Here is a 17,443-nt window from a genome sequence, read left to right on the forward strand (position 1 = left end):
TAATTTAATCTATTCATTTTCATCCCAGTCAGTTTTAACTTATATTATTTCCTATGTTATCAAAGTTGGACCAAACATATAATTTCTTATTGTCATGTGAAGCCACATTTACAACAAAGAAACTCAAAAGCATTTGGTGCATGCACCTAATAGAAAGACATAATGAATAATTAACAATGCCCTTACACAAAATAAAAAAAAGATGCAACCACCGTTCACTGGTATAATAACTCATCTTAAAAGGATAGGTCTTGCATTATTTCTTGTACATCAGCAGATTAGGGTTCTGAAGGATGTAGGCTGCCAAGAAATTTGAAACAAAGGTTGCTTTATATATATTACACTCAGGATGGTGAAAGTCCCAAAAACTGCAATTCCCATAATTTCCCTAATTGGTGATACTGATTCAGACTTAGGATGCGGTTATGCACTGGGATCGATTTCTTAATAACAAGGTTAGTAAACCTATTGTTAGTCTGTAAAGTGACACCAGAGGGCCTGAATATCCAAAGACACCAGATCATGTCTGAGCTTGAAAGCTAAACAGTGTCAGCCCTGTTTAGTACTTGGATGGGAAACCGCCAAGGAATACCTGATGCTGTAGAGGCTACATTTCAGAGAAAGAACTGGCAAAACCATTTCTGAGCATAACTTGCCTAAGGAAACCCTATCAGATTAATGGGGTCACCATAAATCGACAGGCGACACACACAAAATGACACCAATTTCCAATATTTCATGGATGAAAACCAAATATAGTGGTCATGTATATCAAAGTGAAGTCAAGAAGACAAATTACTAGGAAGAAAAGACTATCTAGACGAAGCTGCAGCAGTTTCCTTTTGCCAGGGCCTACAGAAAAAGGCAAGATTCTGTCCTTTCCTCTCCCTCCTGCTGAGTGCAAACTACTTTTGCATTTGCACCAATGGAGTTAAGAGGAAGACAAAGTGGGAAAGTGTGAGGAACTGGGGCTGTTGCCACACTGCAGAAATAAAGCAGTTTGACACCACTTTAACTGCCATGGCTCAGTGCTATAGATTTCTGAGATTTGCAGTTTGGTGGGGCATAAAACTATAAATCCTAAAATCCCATAGCACTGAATCAAGGCAACTAAAGCAGTGTCGAACTGCTTTATTTCCCCAGTGTAGACGTTGTTGTTGTTAGGCTGCCTTTGAGCCGACATGGCAACCCTGTGGATGAGACATCTCCAAGCCCCGCTATCCTCCACCGGCTGCTGTGTTTAGGTCTTGTAGATTCAGGCCTGTGACCTCCCTGATTGAGTCTATCCATTTGCCCTTTCTGCTGCCTTCCACCTTTCCCAGCATTGTTGTCTTTTCTAATGAGACTTGACTTCTCATGATGTGGCCAAAGCATGGCAGCCTCAGTTTGGTCATCTTGGCTTCCATGGAGGTTTCTGGCTTGATCTGCTCTAAGGCCCATTTGTTTGTCCTCTTGGCTGTCCATGGGATCCTCAGCTCTCTTCTCCAGCCCCATGTTTCAAATGAATTGGGTTTTTATCATGTCTTTTCTTCACCCTCCAGCTCTCACATCCATATTGGATGATGATGTGTCCTGGAACAAGGAGGCCATTTTTGACACTCCTCCTGGAGAGAAGGCTGAAATGGAGGCCATGCCCTGGAAAGAGGAGGCGTGTGTGGTCCCCCTCCCTGCCTTGTGTGAGGAGGTGCTTTTCCCCTTTTATTCCCTCAGTTCCAACAGCCTTTGTTTCCCTTGTGTGGGGCGTGACTGAACCCAACAGAAGCGAAGAGCCAGCCCTGATTAAAGGCCAGGGAGGAGAGAGAGAATGAGAAAACAACAGCGGTGACGTCACCCTTTAGTTCCCTCCTCTGAAGCCCAGTCTTCTTCTTCCTATTCCCCCAAGGACTACATCTCCCAGAAGCGCCCGCGAGGCCAAATCCCGCGTCCTGTTCTCGCGAGGGTTGTTCCTGCCTCCCTCTAGCCGGCCTAAGCGCATCCATCCCTGCCCTGTGTGGCTTGTGTCGCTGGCCATGGCCGACCCCAAGTACGCAGACCTGCCGGGCATTGTGAGTCGGGGAAGGGGGACAGGGCTGGGGCTGGGGCTGGGGCGCTCTAATGGGGGAGGCAGGGGAGCCGCACAAAATGGAGGAGAGCGAGGCTGGAAGGGTGGGGTCTGGCTCCATGCAAGTCCTCCTTTTCCAGGACGGCGTCCTCCATTTCAGCCTCCTGGTTGTAAGGGGATGGGCATCAATCACACACACCCCTCAAGGGGCAGCTTTTTGGCCCTCCTCGGCCCTTCTTTGCAAAGGAGCACTGCTTGTAAGCCCCAACACAGACAAGGAAACAAACAAACAAAACAACAACCCTCCATTTCTCAGCTGGCTGGGTGGGTGTTTGTGTTGTGTGCCTTCAGGTCAGTCAATCAATAGATCAATCAGTGTGTTGTGTGTCTTCAAGCCAATCAATAGATCAATCAGTGTGTTGTGTATCTTCAGGTCAACCAATCAATCTATCGATCAGTGTATTGTGTGCCTTTAAGTCAACCAATCAATCAACAGATCAATCGGTGTGTTGTATGCCTTCAAGTCAACCAATCAATTAACAAATCGATCAGTGTGTTGTGTGTCTTCAAGTCAATCATTCAATCAGATCAGTCGGTGTGTTGTGTGTCTTCAAGTCAGTCAATAGATCATTCGGTGTGTTGTGTGCCTTCAAGTCAATCAATCAATCTATAGATCAATCGGTGTGTTGTGTGTCTTCAAGTCAATCAATAGATCATTCGGTGTGTTGTGTGCCTTCAAGTCAATCAATCAATCTATAGATCAATCAGTGTGTTGTGTGTCTTCAAGTCAATCAATAGATCATTCGGTGTGTTGTGTGCCTTCAAGTCAATCAATCAATCTATAGATCATTTGGTGTGTTGTGTGCCTTCAAGTCAATCAATCAATCTATAGATCAATCAGTGTGTTGTGTGCCTTCAAGTCAGTCAGTCAATAGATCAGTCAGTGTGTTGCATATCTTCAAGACAACCAATCAATAGATCAATCAATGCGCTGTATATCTTCAAGTCAATCAATCAGTCTGCCTTCAAGTCAATCAGTCAATTAGTGTCTTGTGTGCCTTCAAGTCAGTCAGTCAATCAGTCAATAGTCTATTCCAGTCATAGACCAGCATAACCAAAAGTAACAGATCTTAATATAAAATAAATAGGACATATGTACAACAGAATCATGTACAACAGAGTGGCATGAAATGCAATACATTTGAAAATCCTAAAATTTCTGTAAAGTAATAGTAATAGTAGTGCTAATCATAATTGTGAAGAATCCCTTGTGTAAATCCAAGTGTGTTTTCTAAGTCCATATGAAAACCATGCTCCTTTGCAACTTCCATGGCTAGCTAATTTCTTATTGCTGTTCTCTACTGCTGGTTTATCAGTTGACTTCAAGCCGTAATGGCTTCAAGTGGTTTCTGACTTATGGCAACCCTAAGGTGAACCTATCACAGGGGTTTCTTGGCAAGTTTTTTCAGAGAGAGTTTGCCATTGCCTTCCCTTGAAGCTGAGAGAGTGTGATTTGCCAAGTGAATTCCATGGCTGAGCAAGGATTCGAACTCTGGTCTCCAGAGTTATAGTCCAACACTCAAACCACTAGGATACCGACTCTCTAGCACATACCTCATGTTGTTGTTGTTTTTACTTATGGCAACTGTAAGGTGAACCCAACTCTCCACGTTTCAGCAGGGTGTGTGTGTGTTCAGTGTCAGAAAGAACTTGAAGGCACACAACAACAAACAACAATTCTGGATGTGAAGTCGAAGGCTTTAATGACTGGCATTCAGTTTTTTGTGGGTTTTTTTGGGCTATGTGGCCATGTTCTAGAAGAGTTTGTTTCTGACATTTCGCCAGCATCTGTGGGTGGCATCTTCAGAGAATCCAGCCATAGATGCTGGCGAAACATCAGAAACATACTCTTCTAGAACATGGCCACATAGCCCCAAAAACCCCACAAAAAACTAACAATTCTGGAGTTGGCAGGAGATTGGGAGGTGGGGATCATTCGTGTACATGCAGGCATCCTTATGCAAAACACTTGGACCAGAAGTGTTTTGGATTTTTTGGGATTTTGGAATTGGCATAAATGTATATAATGAGGAGACTGGATCCAGATCTGAACACCAAATTCATGTATATACACATAGCCTGAAGATAATTTTCTACAGCATTTTTAATAATTTTATGCCTGAAACCAAGTTTGTGTCCACTGAACCATCAGAAAGCAGTTACTATCTCAGCCACCCATGGAAAAAATATTTTTTTTTTTTTTTTTTGGAGTATTTCAGAACTTTGGATAAGGGAGACTCAAACGGTATGTTTTATGCATGTGTGAAAACACTGTGCCCTATCTCATCTCAGTCTTAGCATCCTCCTATCCTCACAGTCTATATTCAGTCTTTGTGAAGCTGCTGGAAATAGCCAGAGGAACAGTGTTCACACTATCCTACCACTAGCCAAATGAAGTCTGTTGGCTTTGGGGATATATAGGCAACATATGGAGGTCACATGCATCCCCAGGACTGAAGGCTGGGCTTGACTTTCTTACCAGGAAAGATTCTGGAGCAGATCATTAAACAGAGAGTCTGTGAACATCTAGAAGCCAATGCCATAATCACAAAAAGTCAACATGGGTTTCAGAGAAACAAGTCATGCCAGACAAACCTAATCTCTTTCTTTGATAAAATTACCAGCTTGGTAGATGAAGGGAATGCTGTGGATATAGTATATCTTGATTTCAGTAAGGCCTTTGACAGGGTTCCTCATGACATTCTTGCAAACAAACTAGCTAGTGAAACGTGAGCTAGGCAAAGTAACTGTTACATGGATTAGTAACTGGCCGACCAGCCGAACCCAAAGGGTGCTCAACAATGGTTCCTTTTCATCCTGGAGAAAAGTGACCAGTGAGGTCCCACAGGACTCTGTCCTGGGCCCAGTGCTATTCAACATCTTTAACAATGACTTGGATGAAAGAATGGGGGGCATACTAATCAAATTTGTAGATGACACCAAACTAGGAGGAGTAGCTAATACTCCAGAGGACAGGATCAAAATTCAAAATGACCTTAAAAGATTAGAAAGCTGGGCCAAAGCTAACAAAATGAAATTCAACACAGAGAATTGTAAGGTACTGCACTTCAGACGGAAAAATGAAATGAACAGATATAGGATGGGAGACACCTGGCTGAATGAGACAACTTTTGAAAGGGATCTAAGAGTCCAAGTTGAACATGAGTCAACAGTGAGATGCAGCAGCTAACAAGGCCAATGCAATTTTAGGCTGCATTGATAGAAGTATAGTGTCTAGATCAAGAGAAGTAATAGTGCCACTATATTCTGCTTTGGTCAGGCCCCACCTGGAATATTGTGTCCAGTTCTGGGCACCACAATTCAGAAAGGATGTTGAGAAACTGGAGCGTGTCCAAAGGAGGGCGACTAAAATGGTGAAGGGTCTGGAAACCATGCCCTATGAGGAACGCCTTAGGGGGCTGGGGATGTTTAGCCTGGAGAAGAGAAATTTAAGAGGTGATATGATAGCCCTGTTTAAATATTTGAAGGGATGTCATATTGAGGAGGGAGCAAGCTTGTTTTCTGCTGCTCCAGAGAACAGGACCCAGAACAATGGATGCAAGCTACAGCAAAAGAGACTCCACCTCAACATTAGGAGGAACTTCCTGACAGTAAGGGCTGTTCGACAGTGGAACAAACTCCCTCAGAGTGTAGTGGAGTCTCCCTCCTTGGAGGTCTTTACGCAGAGGCTGGATGGCCATCTGTAGAGGATGCTTTGATTGAGTTTTCCTGCATGGCTGGGGAGTTGGACTAGTTGGCCCTTGCGGTCTCTTCCAGCTCTATGATTCTATGTACCCTGACAACATTTGTACACTTGCCATGTCCTTCTGTTGTAGTCTCTCTGCATTTGGGAGAGACCATAGCTTAGTGGTTTGCATGGAAAAGGTCCCAGGCTTAATTCCTTGACTCCCACTGTAGGAGAAAGATGGGATATAAATCCTTGAAATTAAAAAAAAATCCTGGTATCAATGGTTAAAAGGGTCAAGGAGAGATAATGGAAAAGACTCTGAAGAGCCAACACCCAGTCAGATTAAACAATACTGAGCTAGATAGGTAAATACTATAATTTGAACTAGTCTGAAGAAGAACTCTTATGTTTCAGGCATTGACATGAGAATGGGGGGTTAAGGATCAGGGGAAACTGAATTTATAGAGGGACAAAAGCAGTTCAAGAGAAACAAATAGAAGCTTACATCACTAAACACATAATTTATCTATCTATATAATGATAGATAAGACCATAAATTGGGGGGTGATGTGGGAGGAATTTAGAAAGATTTACTATATCAATGATCAAAGGTAATGTAGGATTAACTACTTAATAATAGAATTGAACAACTATATGAAATGAGATTAGACAATGACAATAGATTTAAGGTGCCACCGGCTAGGAAGGAAGTCAGTTCATGTGTTGTTTTCTTTAAAAAAGAAATACTGGCCTGTTACAGACTGCCAAAATAAAGCTGCTTCGGGTCTCTTTGGAGGTATGCTGTTTAAATGATGCATGGGTCCTAAGAGTCCGAAAGCTGTACCAAAGCTGCACTCCGGTGCTTAGGAATGGAGTGTGGCTTTGGCGTGACCTCCGGACTCTTAAGACCCATGCATCATTTAAATAGCATACCTCCAAAGAGACCCAAAGCAGCTTTATTTTGGCAGTGTGTAACAGGCCATAGTTTGATGTAATTTTGTTATATATGTGATGTATGGATGTTATATTTGAGTTGGATATAAATTATAACAACAAAGCAGTTCAAATGGTTGGCTGATGTACTGGAAAACCCCAAATCTTGAAAGGGATAAAATTCATTGTCTTCTGTGTTCTTGTTTCCTGCAAGACACTACAGTTCTTTCCTTGTTAAAAAATTAATTCAAAAATTGCAGAAACACCATGCTTGGGATGGACAAATCTTTGTGTCTTCCCTAGTATGGTACATACTTCCTTTGAGATCATAGTTCTTTTGATGTCAGTTCTGTATGTCATGATCTGGTTGTTAGTGTGTTGGATATCATTTTATCTTCTGTTGGAGAAGCACTGCCTCTGAGAAAACTAGGGTTTATAGGCTGCAGGCCTCTTCAGATGAAGATGCTGGCTCAGGCAGAAAGTAGGATCATATTACTATACTTTTAATAGATCTACTATCTACCCAACAGTAAGAGTGTTTTTGTATTTCCTTCATCACAGTGCATTTAGGCTTGTGGGGGATTTAACTCATTCTTTCCAAATAGTTGGTGGTTTCCCCAAATCTTTGATATAGGTCCAAAACACACTGCAGAAATAATCCAGTTTGAAATTGCTTTAACTGCCCTGGCTCAGTGCTAGGGAATGCTGGGAATTGTAGTTTATTGTGGCACTAAAGCTCTCTGACAGCCAAGGCTAAACGCCTCACAAAACCACAGTTCCCAGAATTCCACAGCACTGAGCCAAGGCAGTCAAAGTGGTCTCAAACTGGATTATTTCTACAGTGTGTTTTCGACCTGAGTCAGCTTGTTTGTGGAGAAAGAGCAGTGCCTCACAACTTGATAACCATGGAAAGAGCAATGTGCTCCGTATCTACATAATCCCCAGAATTTATCTATCTATAGTTGTCAGGTTATTTGTATCTGTGGTGTTATTTATGACTGCCTGTGGGATTTTCATCTTTGTCTAGAGCTATTTTGTAAGTAATTGCTTTCCTGGTCACCTACAGTGCATTAAAAATTTTCACCTGAACAGTCGCAAGATCTACGGTAATAATGGTTAGGTTGGTAGCTTTCAGACTCTTTCTGGGGAACAATGGGAATTCATTGGGAGCTAACTGGATTTCTCAGTGATTAGGGCTGCTGCCACACTGTAGAATTAATGCACTTTGACACTGCTTTAACTGCAATGGAATCCTTGGATTTGTAGCCTGTTGTGGCAACAGAACTCTCTGACAGAGAAGGCTGAACATCTCACAAAACTATGTTGTTGTTGTTAAACACCTTTGATTCGATCTTGACCAATGGTGACGCTGTAGATGAGACATTTCCAAGACTTTCTGTCCTCCACTGTTCTGCTTAGAGCCCCTGTAAACTTATAGCGGTGACCTCCTTAATACAGTTCATCCATCTAGCATGCAGCCTTCCTCTGTTTCTACTTTCCTCCACCTTTCCTAGCATTTTTGTTTTTTCCAGTGAGTCATGCCTTCTCATGATGTGTCCAGACAGAATGGCTCCCAATTAGCAAAGGGGTCAGACAGGGCTGCATCTTATCCTACCTGTTCAACTTACATGCAGAACATATTGTAAGAAATTACAAATCCCATAATTCCATAGCATTGAGCCATGGCAGTTAAAGTAGTGTCAAACTGTATTATTTCTGCAGTGTAGATGCTGCCTAGGTCAGTGATGACAGACAAGCTTCCTAGAACGTCTAACCTGGTCACCGTTATCAATTTACCCCAGAAAAGAAACTCATCAGAAATAAATTTTATCTTTTTATCTCTCCCCCACTTATATTTTAATTATCTAATCCAGTGGCATCCCTGAGATTGAGATTGAGGTTGAGACTGCCATGGTCGCCTTGGTCGATGATCTCTGTCTGGGCATGGACAGGGGTAGCGTGTCCCTGTTGGTGCTCTTAGACATCTCAGCGGCTTTCGATACCATAGACCATGGTATCCTTCTGGAGCGCCTGGCGGAGGTGGGTATCGAGGGCACTGCGCTCCAGTGGTTCCGATCCTACCTCTCCGGGAGGTTCCAGATGGTGCAGCTGGGAGACGTGTGCTCCGATAGGAGGGCCCTAACATCTGGGGTCCCTCAAGGAGCCATTCTGTCTCCCATGCTTTTTAACATTTACATGAAACCGCTGGGAGAGATCATCCGGATACATGGGGTGCGGGGTTATCAGTACGCTGATGACACCCAAATAGTCTTCTCTATGTCTCCGACTGATGCAGTGACCAGGGATGGCATCTCTCCTCTCGTGGCCTGTCTGGAGTCGGTAATGGGCTGGATGAGGGAAAACAGACTCAGCCTGAATCCAGAGAAAACGGAAGTACTCGTGATAGGTTCTCCCGGTCCAGGGATGGCGGTGGTTCCACCTGTCCTGAACGGGATCACGCTCAGTGTTGCCAACAAGCCTGGAAGATAATTCCCAGAAATGTCTGTCCAAAACCCGCTGAATCCCCCCAGATCACACGGAATATTCAGTCACAATTCCCGGAAAATTCCCATAATGTTAAAATGGCAGATGTTTTGCAAATAAACGTAAACATAATTGAATAAAAATAATTGTAACTTATTTCAACCCTCAAAATCACCATTGAATCAAACAAAGAATCTTTCAGTCCTTTAAAGATTTTGACATGAAGGGGGTTCAGGAAGCTTTGTGCCAAATAGAAACGTGTTCGGCTGCAACCGCACTGCAGAAATAAATCCAGTTTGACACCCTTTTAATTGCCATGGCTCAGTGCTAGGGAATCCTGGGAATTCTAGTTTTCAGAGACATTTAACCTTCTCTCTCAGCAAACTGGTGTGACAACAAACTACAATTCCCAGGATTTCATAGCACTGTGCCATGGCAGTAAAAACGGTATGAAACTGGATTGTCTCTGGAGTGAAGATGCAGCCTGAGTTAGGTCCAAGACACACTGCAGAAATAATCCAGTTCAAGACCACTTTAGGTGCCCTGGCTCAGTGCTATGGAATCCTGGGAATTGTCTCTGGAGTCTGGAGTGAAGATGCAGCCTGAGTTGGGTCTAAGACACACTGCAGAAATAATCCAGTTTGAGACTGCTTTAACTGCTCTGGCTCAGTGCTAGGGAACCCTGGGAAGTGTAGTTTTGTGAGAAAGAGCTCTGGTGCCACAATGAACTACAATTCCCATGCATCTGAGGAAGTACGCTTAAGTCTAGGAAAGCTCATGCTACCAACTTTTTTTTCAGTGAGACTCAAAGGTGCTACAAGATCTATCTCTCTATCATCATCACCATTATTATTATTATTATTATTATTATTATTATTATTATTATTATTAAATCCAAATGCAGCTGAAGAAGTGGACTTAAACTGGCAACACTGATATCCTGTAGACTCATTCTCTGGGGCTGTGATCTGGAAGCGTGGAGGCAATTCCCTTGTCAAACTAGGGAATCCTGGGAATTGTAGTTTGTTGTGACATGTTGAGACACTGCTTTTACCGGCAGCCAGGGCTCCATGCATGAAATTCTGGGCTTGGTGGTTTGTTGTGCCCAGAATCCCATCATGGCAGGGAGCCTTGCATTTAGAAGCAGTGCCTAACTGGATTATTTCTGCAGTATGGATGGCAATGGAAAAGAGAATGAAAAAGAGAGCCACAAAACAAAATTCTGGGAAGACAGGGCAGAGGTGCCAACTGACCAGGTGCTCTGCCCATGCTCAGAGGCATATTTAATCACTAACACACACACACACACACACTCAGTGACATCACATTCACATCACACAACCCAAATGGTCCTCACAGTACAACAACGACCCTGGGAGGTAGGCTTGGGGCACTCTGCCCAAGCTCAGGAATTCAGAAGTTCAAATGTCACTCTCAGGCACACACAGAAGTCCACAACATCAAGCCATGATACCATGATCAAGTATTGCCTTTGTGTGCCTTAAAACTTATTTCTTACTTGGAAATCCAAGGCAATTGGGATTTTAAGCAGCCAAGCCCTCACTCCCTGCCTCTCTCCAGCAACTTTTGCCCCTGGAGCCTGAGAATGCCTGAAGGGGGGGGGCAATCACTGTCCTCTCTCTGATTGGCTGAACTATTCCTCCAAACAGTGGGGTTGGTTGGGCTTGCTCCGTCCTGGCTCTCAGAGGGAGTCATTAGAGAGAGAGAGAGAGAGTTTTTTCTCCAGCTCTCTTGGCTGAGTGAAAACTGTTACACTCCAAAGGGTTTTGGTTGCTCTGCAGGCAGCCTTCTCAGGCTGGAGCTGAAAGGGCCAAAGTCGCGGAAAAGGCACTGAATTAGAGCAAGGCGCGAAAATCACACGAAAAGCTCTGAAAAGTCCCCGTTTTCGCGTGAAAGTCGCGAAATTGGCAACACTGATCACGCTTCCCGTGAAGGACTCGGTACGCAGTCTGGGGGCACTCCTTGACTCGTCGCTCCACCTTACACCTCAGGTGGATGCAACAGTCAGGAGCACCTGTTATCAGCTTCGGCTGATACGCCAGCTGCGTCCCTACCTGGCCCGGAGGGACCTTGAAACGGTGGTACATGCTCTGGTAACCTCTAGACTGGATTTCTGCAATGCACTCTACATGGGGCAACCCTTGTACCATACTCAGAAGCTGCAATTAGTGCAGAATATGGCAGCCCGACTGGTCACTGGTACATCCAGGGCCAGTCATATAATACCAGTGTTTAAAGATCTTCACTGGCTGCCTATTCGCTTCCGGGCGCAGTACAAGGTGTTGGTTATTACCTATAAAGCCCTAAATGGCTTGGGCCCAGGGTATCTGGAGGACTGCCTCTCTCCATATAATCCGCCCCGCACACTCAGATCATCTGGGCAGCAACTTCTAAGAGTTCCAAAGGCTAGATTAGCTTCCGCCTCTAGGAGGGCCTTCACCATCTCGGCCCCCAAACTCTGGAACTTGCTGCCCCTTGAGCTCCGCTTAGCCACCTCCCTATCCCAATTTAAGAAGGGGCTGAAAACCTACTTCTTCGAGCAGGCCTACCCCTGACTATTTCGCCCCAGAATGCTCTCCCCTCCCCCCCCGTCCATCAGCATTGTCAAGCTGGCACGAATTTTATTGTTTTTATTGTACTGTACTGTTTTTAAATTATGTTTGTATTATTATATTGTTGTATGCCTTTTGTTGTACACCGCCCTGATTCTAAGAAGGGCGGTATATAAATAAATTTTATTATTATTATTATTATTATTATTATTATTATTATTATTATTGGTATCACCTGGTGTGTGTGTGTGTGGAGGGGAATGAAATGCCTTGCCCTCTCCTTGCCCACCCAGCCCACTGCAGCTCCCTCTGGAAAGCCTTTCAATGTCCAGCATGGCTGCAGCCCTGTAACACCTTCAGGGTCCAGCGTGGCTGCAGGCACACCAGACTCTGAAGGCACTTTTCCTCCAGCAGTTACAACTACTGAGGTGGGCAGTGTTGCACCTTCTGAAAGGACTGTTTAGGGTCTGGTGTGGCTGCTTGGCAAGAGGCAGAACGCCCTTTCTACCTTACCCAGTAGCTGTGCCAGTCCATCTGGGTGTACAGCCCCACTGGGTGACACCCCTCCTCTGGGGTATCACCTGCTGTGGTCCACACTCCCGCATCGCCTAGTGACACTGCTGGTGTAATCTATTCTTTTAATCTTGTGTTTTTAAAACTGTCATTTAATTGCATCTGAGGAAGTAGCCTGAAGTCTACAAAAGTTTTTGCTACCAGCTTCTTTCTTTCAGTTAAGTCCAAAACACATTGCATAAATAAACCAGTTTGAGATTTGGGTCAGTTTGGGTCAATGCTAGGGAATTCTGGGAATTGGCTGTAGTTTTGTGAGTCATTTAGCCTTCTCTGTCAGAGATCTCTATTGCCACAACAAACTACGTATAGTTCCCAGGATTCCCAAGCATTGAGCCAGGGCAGTGAAAGTGGTGTCAGACTGGATTATTTCTACAGTGTGTTTTGGAACTTTATCTCATAGGTGCTACAAGATCCCGTTGCATACCGATTTTCCAGACTAGCGCAAAGGTAAGATATTAGATAGATAGATAGATAGATAGATAGATAGATAGATAGATAGATAGATATGTTTCATATGCTGCTTCACCAGACAAATAGGTCTGATTAGCTGCCCCACATTCATTCTTGAAGATTCCCCAGGAGAAATCATGTGAGTAGTTATGGAAAGATTCCCTTACGATACACGGTTTGAAAACATTTATTTTAGATTATGAATGTTTTTAACAGGTTCATTAAGGTAGATGGATTATTAACAATATTCGATGAGCCAGTAAGTTTCATGGATTTATTTGTTGCCCAATAAACATGTGGCTTGATCTGTTCATTCACTCATGGCTTGTTTACTTATGCTCTCTAGTTTCAGTACATTGACTCAGCAGTCTTATTCTGTGAATTTGACCTCATTGGAATATCTTTGTCTTTCCAGGCCAGGAATGAACCAGATGTCTATGAAACAAGTGATTTGCCTGAAGATGATCAAGCCGAATTTGATGCGGTAAGGTCATAAAATCTTTCAGATGCTTCTTCCGTAGCATGTTGATTATCTTGTATCAACAGACCAAGTTCTCAAACCATTTCCAAAAGTTTCCTTTGAGTAAATTTGCATGTTCTGCTTGGAAGACTGGACCAGGGAACAGGGCAGAATTTGGGAGCTTAGATCCTAGTTAAAAGAATCTGGAGTTTTGAATCCTTAAACTGAATAAAGCTGAAAAACATCATGCAGCTGTTGGTAAAATGCTGAACATAGTAAAGTTATAGCAGCACTTGAGCTGCTATAATTCTTCTTTAATTAGTTTGTACAAGATAATTCTAAACTGTAGATATTCTAAGGAGGACTCACGCTGTTCCTTAATAACATTCCTCTAAATTGAAATAAGATGTTAAAGAATTGGTAGGAAACTTGATCAGATTTGAAAGCTTTTGAACTTGTTCTTATTCCTGCTTCCCAGGAAAGAACTGTTTTAACCTTTGACAAAAGATACAGCCCTTGTGGATATGTGATCTTTTAAGTGTTATTTAAAAAGTTCTGTATGAATCTGGAACATTTTTCCTCAGAATACAAAGGCCTTCTTGGAGTGCCTTGAATTTTGTGGTAAGAAAAATCCCCAAAAGCCCTTGCTGCATAGGGACTCATTGCTTTTTGTTGTAGGGCCTTTACTGAAATGAACAGGAAACATAAGGCATAAGCAATTAGATATGTCACTAGTCCAGAAGAAGGGACTTCAGTAGCTATAATATAAAATGATTAACTGGCTGAATAGAAGTAGTGCAAGGTTTGTTCCATTTTGATCTATAATATCACTATCAATTTTGTTTCTGTAGTTAGAAATGAGAAAATAGAGACATTTAGGATTGTACTAGGTTTTTCTTGGACACTAATCCTCTGGTAATGCTTATGTTGATATCTGGATGTTTCTTCAAGTGGAACTTTGTTTTAACATCAAGATGTCTTTGGTGAAGTCCAAATCTTATAAATTAAAATATGCTTCCAGTGGTGATATAGGACCATTGCTATCAATGCCCATTTATTATGTGCACAGCATTGTATACAAAACTTTTATTTGTGCTGAGGTGTGCCATATCTCTGGTGCATCTGATTTTATAAAAACGTGAAAATTTTCAATACATTTTTTTAAAGGGAGGATACTTAAACATAGGAGAATGTCATTATGAAAAGTTGCAAATATTGTGAAAGGCTGCTCAGCTACCTGACTCTTTTCCTATATGTAAATTCTTTCCTGCCTATTCCTGTGCATTTACCATAACTTCACCATCTCCCCCACATCTTCTGTACTTCTTCCCAAGTCTTTCTACTATGAAACGGTTTTCAAAGAAGTATCCATGTTAGTATCTTGCAGCATAAAAAGGAGGAAAATATTGGGAGAAAAAAGAAATGTGGCAGCCTTTTAAGACTGTCTGTTTTTTATGTTAGCATGAACTTTTGTGAATATAAATCCAATTCTTCTGATGCAGTAAAGAATAAATCTAATATCTGCATCTGAAGAAGTGGGCTTATCTTCATGAAAATTCATGCTAAAATAAAAACCGGTTAGTTTTAAAGGTGCTGCCACATTCCTTTCCCCTCTGCCCCCTCTTCTTCCTTTTTATACTCCTATGCAACAGTTTCCCATAACTAGGAAATGTAAATCATGCAGAAGGCTAGATTCATACCACCTTAACACATTTGATTTTGTCTGATTTTGGACGCTTAGTAAGGTCAGGACCAATTAGCACAAGAATATATATGAGGGGTCTCCAGGAAGGACTAGTAAAGAATCCTGTGTGAAATTATAGAGGGGGAACCATTGCTGCTGGTCAGAATTGACAAAACTGGACTAGATGAACCAATGGTCTGACTCATCAGGATGAGGCAGCTTCCTAATTTAGCTATGGCACTTTTTCTGCACATCAAGAGGAGTGATTCGGGACTATACGAATTGCCTGGTCCCAGTTTCTGATGGCCAGGGCATAAAATAATGAGGGCACACTGATACAGTTTCAAGTTTGTGGACAAGCACTCTTTCAGCTCAAAGTTACAGTAGGTGAGTATTTCTATTTCTTCACTTGCATAATAATAATAATAATAATAATAATAATATTTATTTGTATACCGCCCTGTGGCGAACCAATCCGGGCGGTTGACAACAGTGATTATAACAGAGTAAAATATAAAATTAAAAACATTATAATCCCTCCCCTCCTTATAAAAGTATTAATGTAGCATGTATTGATCATTGCTCAAACTGGAGGAACATGTAGCATGTATTGATCATTGCTCAAACTGGAGGAACAGAAGAGTGGCACATGGCGCTTCTATCATATTATAGACTATGGGGGAACTTAAACTGCAATCTGATTCAATAATTGGCAGTTTATACATGAGATATCAGAAAACTTTAGAAACCTTGGCTTGTTGGTGAAGAACAACATGCAAATGCATGTGGAATGGACACTGGTATTTACTGTGAGAGTAGCTAAAGAAACCATGGTGCTTCACTTAGTGGCCCTTCTAGTAAGTTGTCTGTTCCTCTTTCCTGGTTTGATTTATCTACCAGTGTATCAGGAAATGAATCTAGCTTTCAATCTGTGTGGAGAGAAATAAACCAGAAAAAAGGAAACAGTAGCATGCAGAAGTCAGGATAATGCATCCAGTGAGTCATATGCAGCTCTGGAAGACTGTTTCTGTGATCTCCAGGGACCCCACCACTGCTTCCCAAACTTTTAAAAAACGATGTTGGCAAAATGCCTCCCCTCCCCAAACCTCTGGGGGTGCATGAATGGAATTTTACCCTGTTTTGGCAGCCTTAGTAGTTTTCAGCACTGGAGAGGTCCTTCTGAAAACAGGATGTTGACTCCCAGATGACTTCTTCTTTAATTATGGTTTCTTCTTGTTTTTTTTTAAAGGTTAAAGGTGGGGACTGGGGTTACAGTAGGGGGAGCATGAGGAGAGCAAAGTGATCACCAACTCCTCAGGATAGCCCATGCCCTGCAATGAATTGAGCATATAGTATTTTGTTTTGCTAATCCTGCTGCATCCAGGTTTGAGTAGACCATGTGCACCACCATACTGCTCATATAGAACCATCCCAGAGATGTACGGTTTCTTGGCTTCCTATATCATCTGAATTCATCCATTGTTTAATTTTCCTCTTCAGAAGGTACACTGCAATTTTGTGAGTGGAGCTGTTTGTCTTCTACAGTATGAGCTTTCTAAAGGCAAATTGTTGCTGCTGTAGTGAGATGTAACAGCTTGTTTGGTGGCTGAGTGTAATGTGAAGCAGCAAAAAAAGCTTGGAGGGAAATAGTCTCAGCTTTCAGACTTCAGAAGGAGATATTTTAGTAGTGACTTTTGAAGATTCTTGTGTGTCCTTGTGGCAGTTTTGGTATAGTGTTCTAATACAGCTAAGGAGATTATGGACCTCCAGATATAGTTGGATTGCATTTCCTATCATTTCCCACCACTAACTACTGGCTAGGAATGTTATGAGCTGTAGTCCAGGATCATCTGCAGAAACAAATGTCTTGTGCTATAGTATCAGATGGTGGAACACACCTTTAGGGATAGAATTACACATTTGGCAGTGAACATGGAATGATTCCCAATTGTGTTTGCCTTCAAGGTGAAAAGCAGATTGTTTCAAAGGAGGAGAGAGTGATATCTGTTAGCTTTTTAACCTTTCCACTCCTGTCACTTTTCTTCTGAAACATGTACAGACTGAAACTGCAGGATTCCATTAGTAAGAAAATTAGACTTACAATTTACCATTGGAAGGTTTGCGTGAATGGTGATATTTCATAAGTGATCTCCTTCTTTTGGTCTGAACAGAGCAGGAAGAAATCATTACCACATAGAGACCTCAGTGCTTGAAATAATCTTGTCTGAATCTGTACCTGTTTGTTTAGAATTCTGTAAAATGAAGAGCCAAAATATTGTGATGCTTTACCACAGGAAAAATGCAGCCCATGGGCTGAATGAGACTCATGGGCTGAATGGGTCCCATTTTGCAGACTGAGAAAGCTGCCAGAGCACCCAGATATTTTTCAAAGGTGATTCTCCCCCCCCCCCACAAACCAAAACACAAACTCTGACCCTGATGTAGTTTCACGATGCTCCCTGCAAGAAAAACTAACCCCAGAAATGAAAACCAAAAA

The 17,443-nt window shown here is 42.4% G+C and overlaps 1 protein-coding gene across 3 annotated transcripts in view; it reads left to right on the top strand.

The window, feature by feature from the left end:
- Positions 1–1,892: 1,892 nt before the first annotated feature.
- The window catches only part of DCTN2 (dynactin subunit 2), a 71,220-nt gene continuing 55,669 nt past the window's right edge, over positions 1,893–17,443 (top strand). For all 3 annotated transcript variants that reach the window (XM_042455697.1, XM_042455698.1, XM_042455699.1), the window contains exons 1-2: positions 1,893–2,045; positions 13,218–13,286. In XM_042455697.1, the coding sequence (XP_042311631.1) occupies positions 2,010–2,045; positions 13,218–13,286 (105 nt within the window). In that variant the 5' untranslated portion in view covers positions 1,893–2,009. The remainder of the gene's footprint in view (positions 2,046–13,217; positions 13,287–17,443) is intronic.

Source organism: Sceloporus undulatus, chromosome 2 (genome assembly GCF_019175285.1).
Source record: "Sceloporus undulatus isolate JIND9_A2432 ecotype Alabama chromosome 2, SceUnd_v1.1, whole genome shotgun sequence".
Taxonomy (NCBI): Eukaryota; Metazoa; Chordata; class Lepidosauria; order Squamata; family Phrynosomatidae; genus Sceloporus; species Sceloporus undulatus.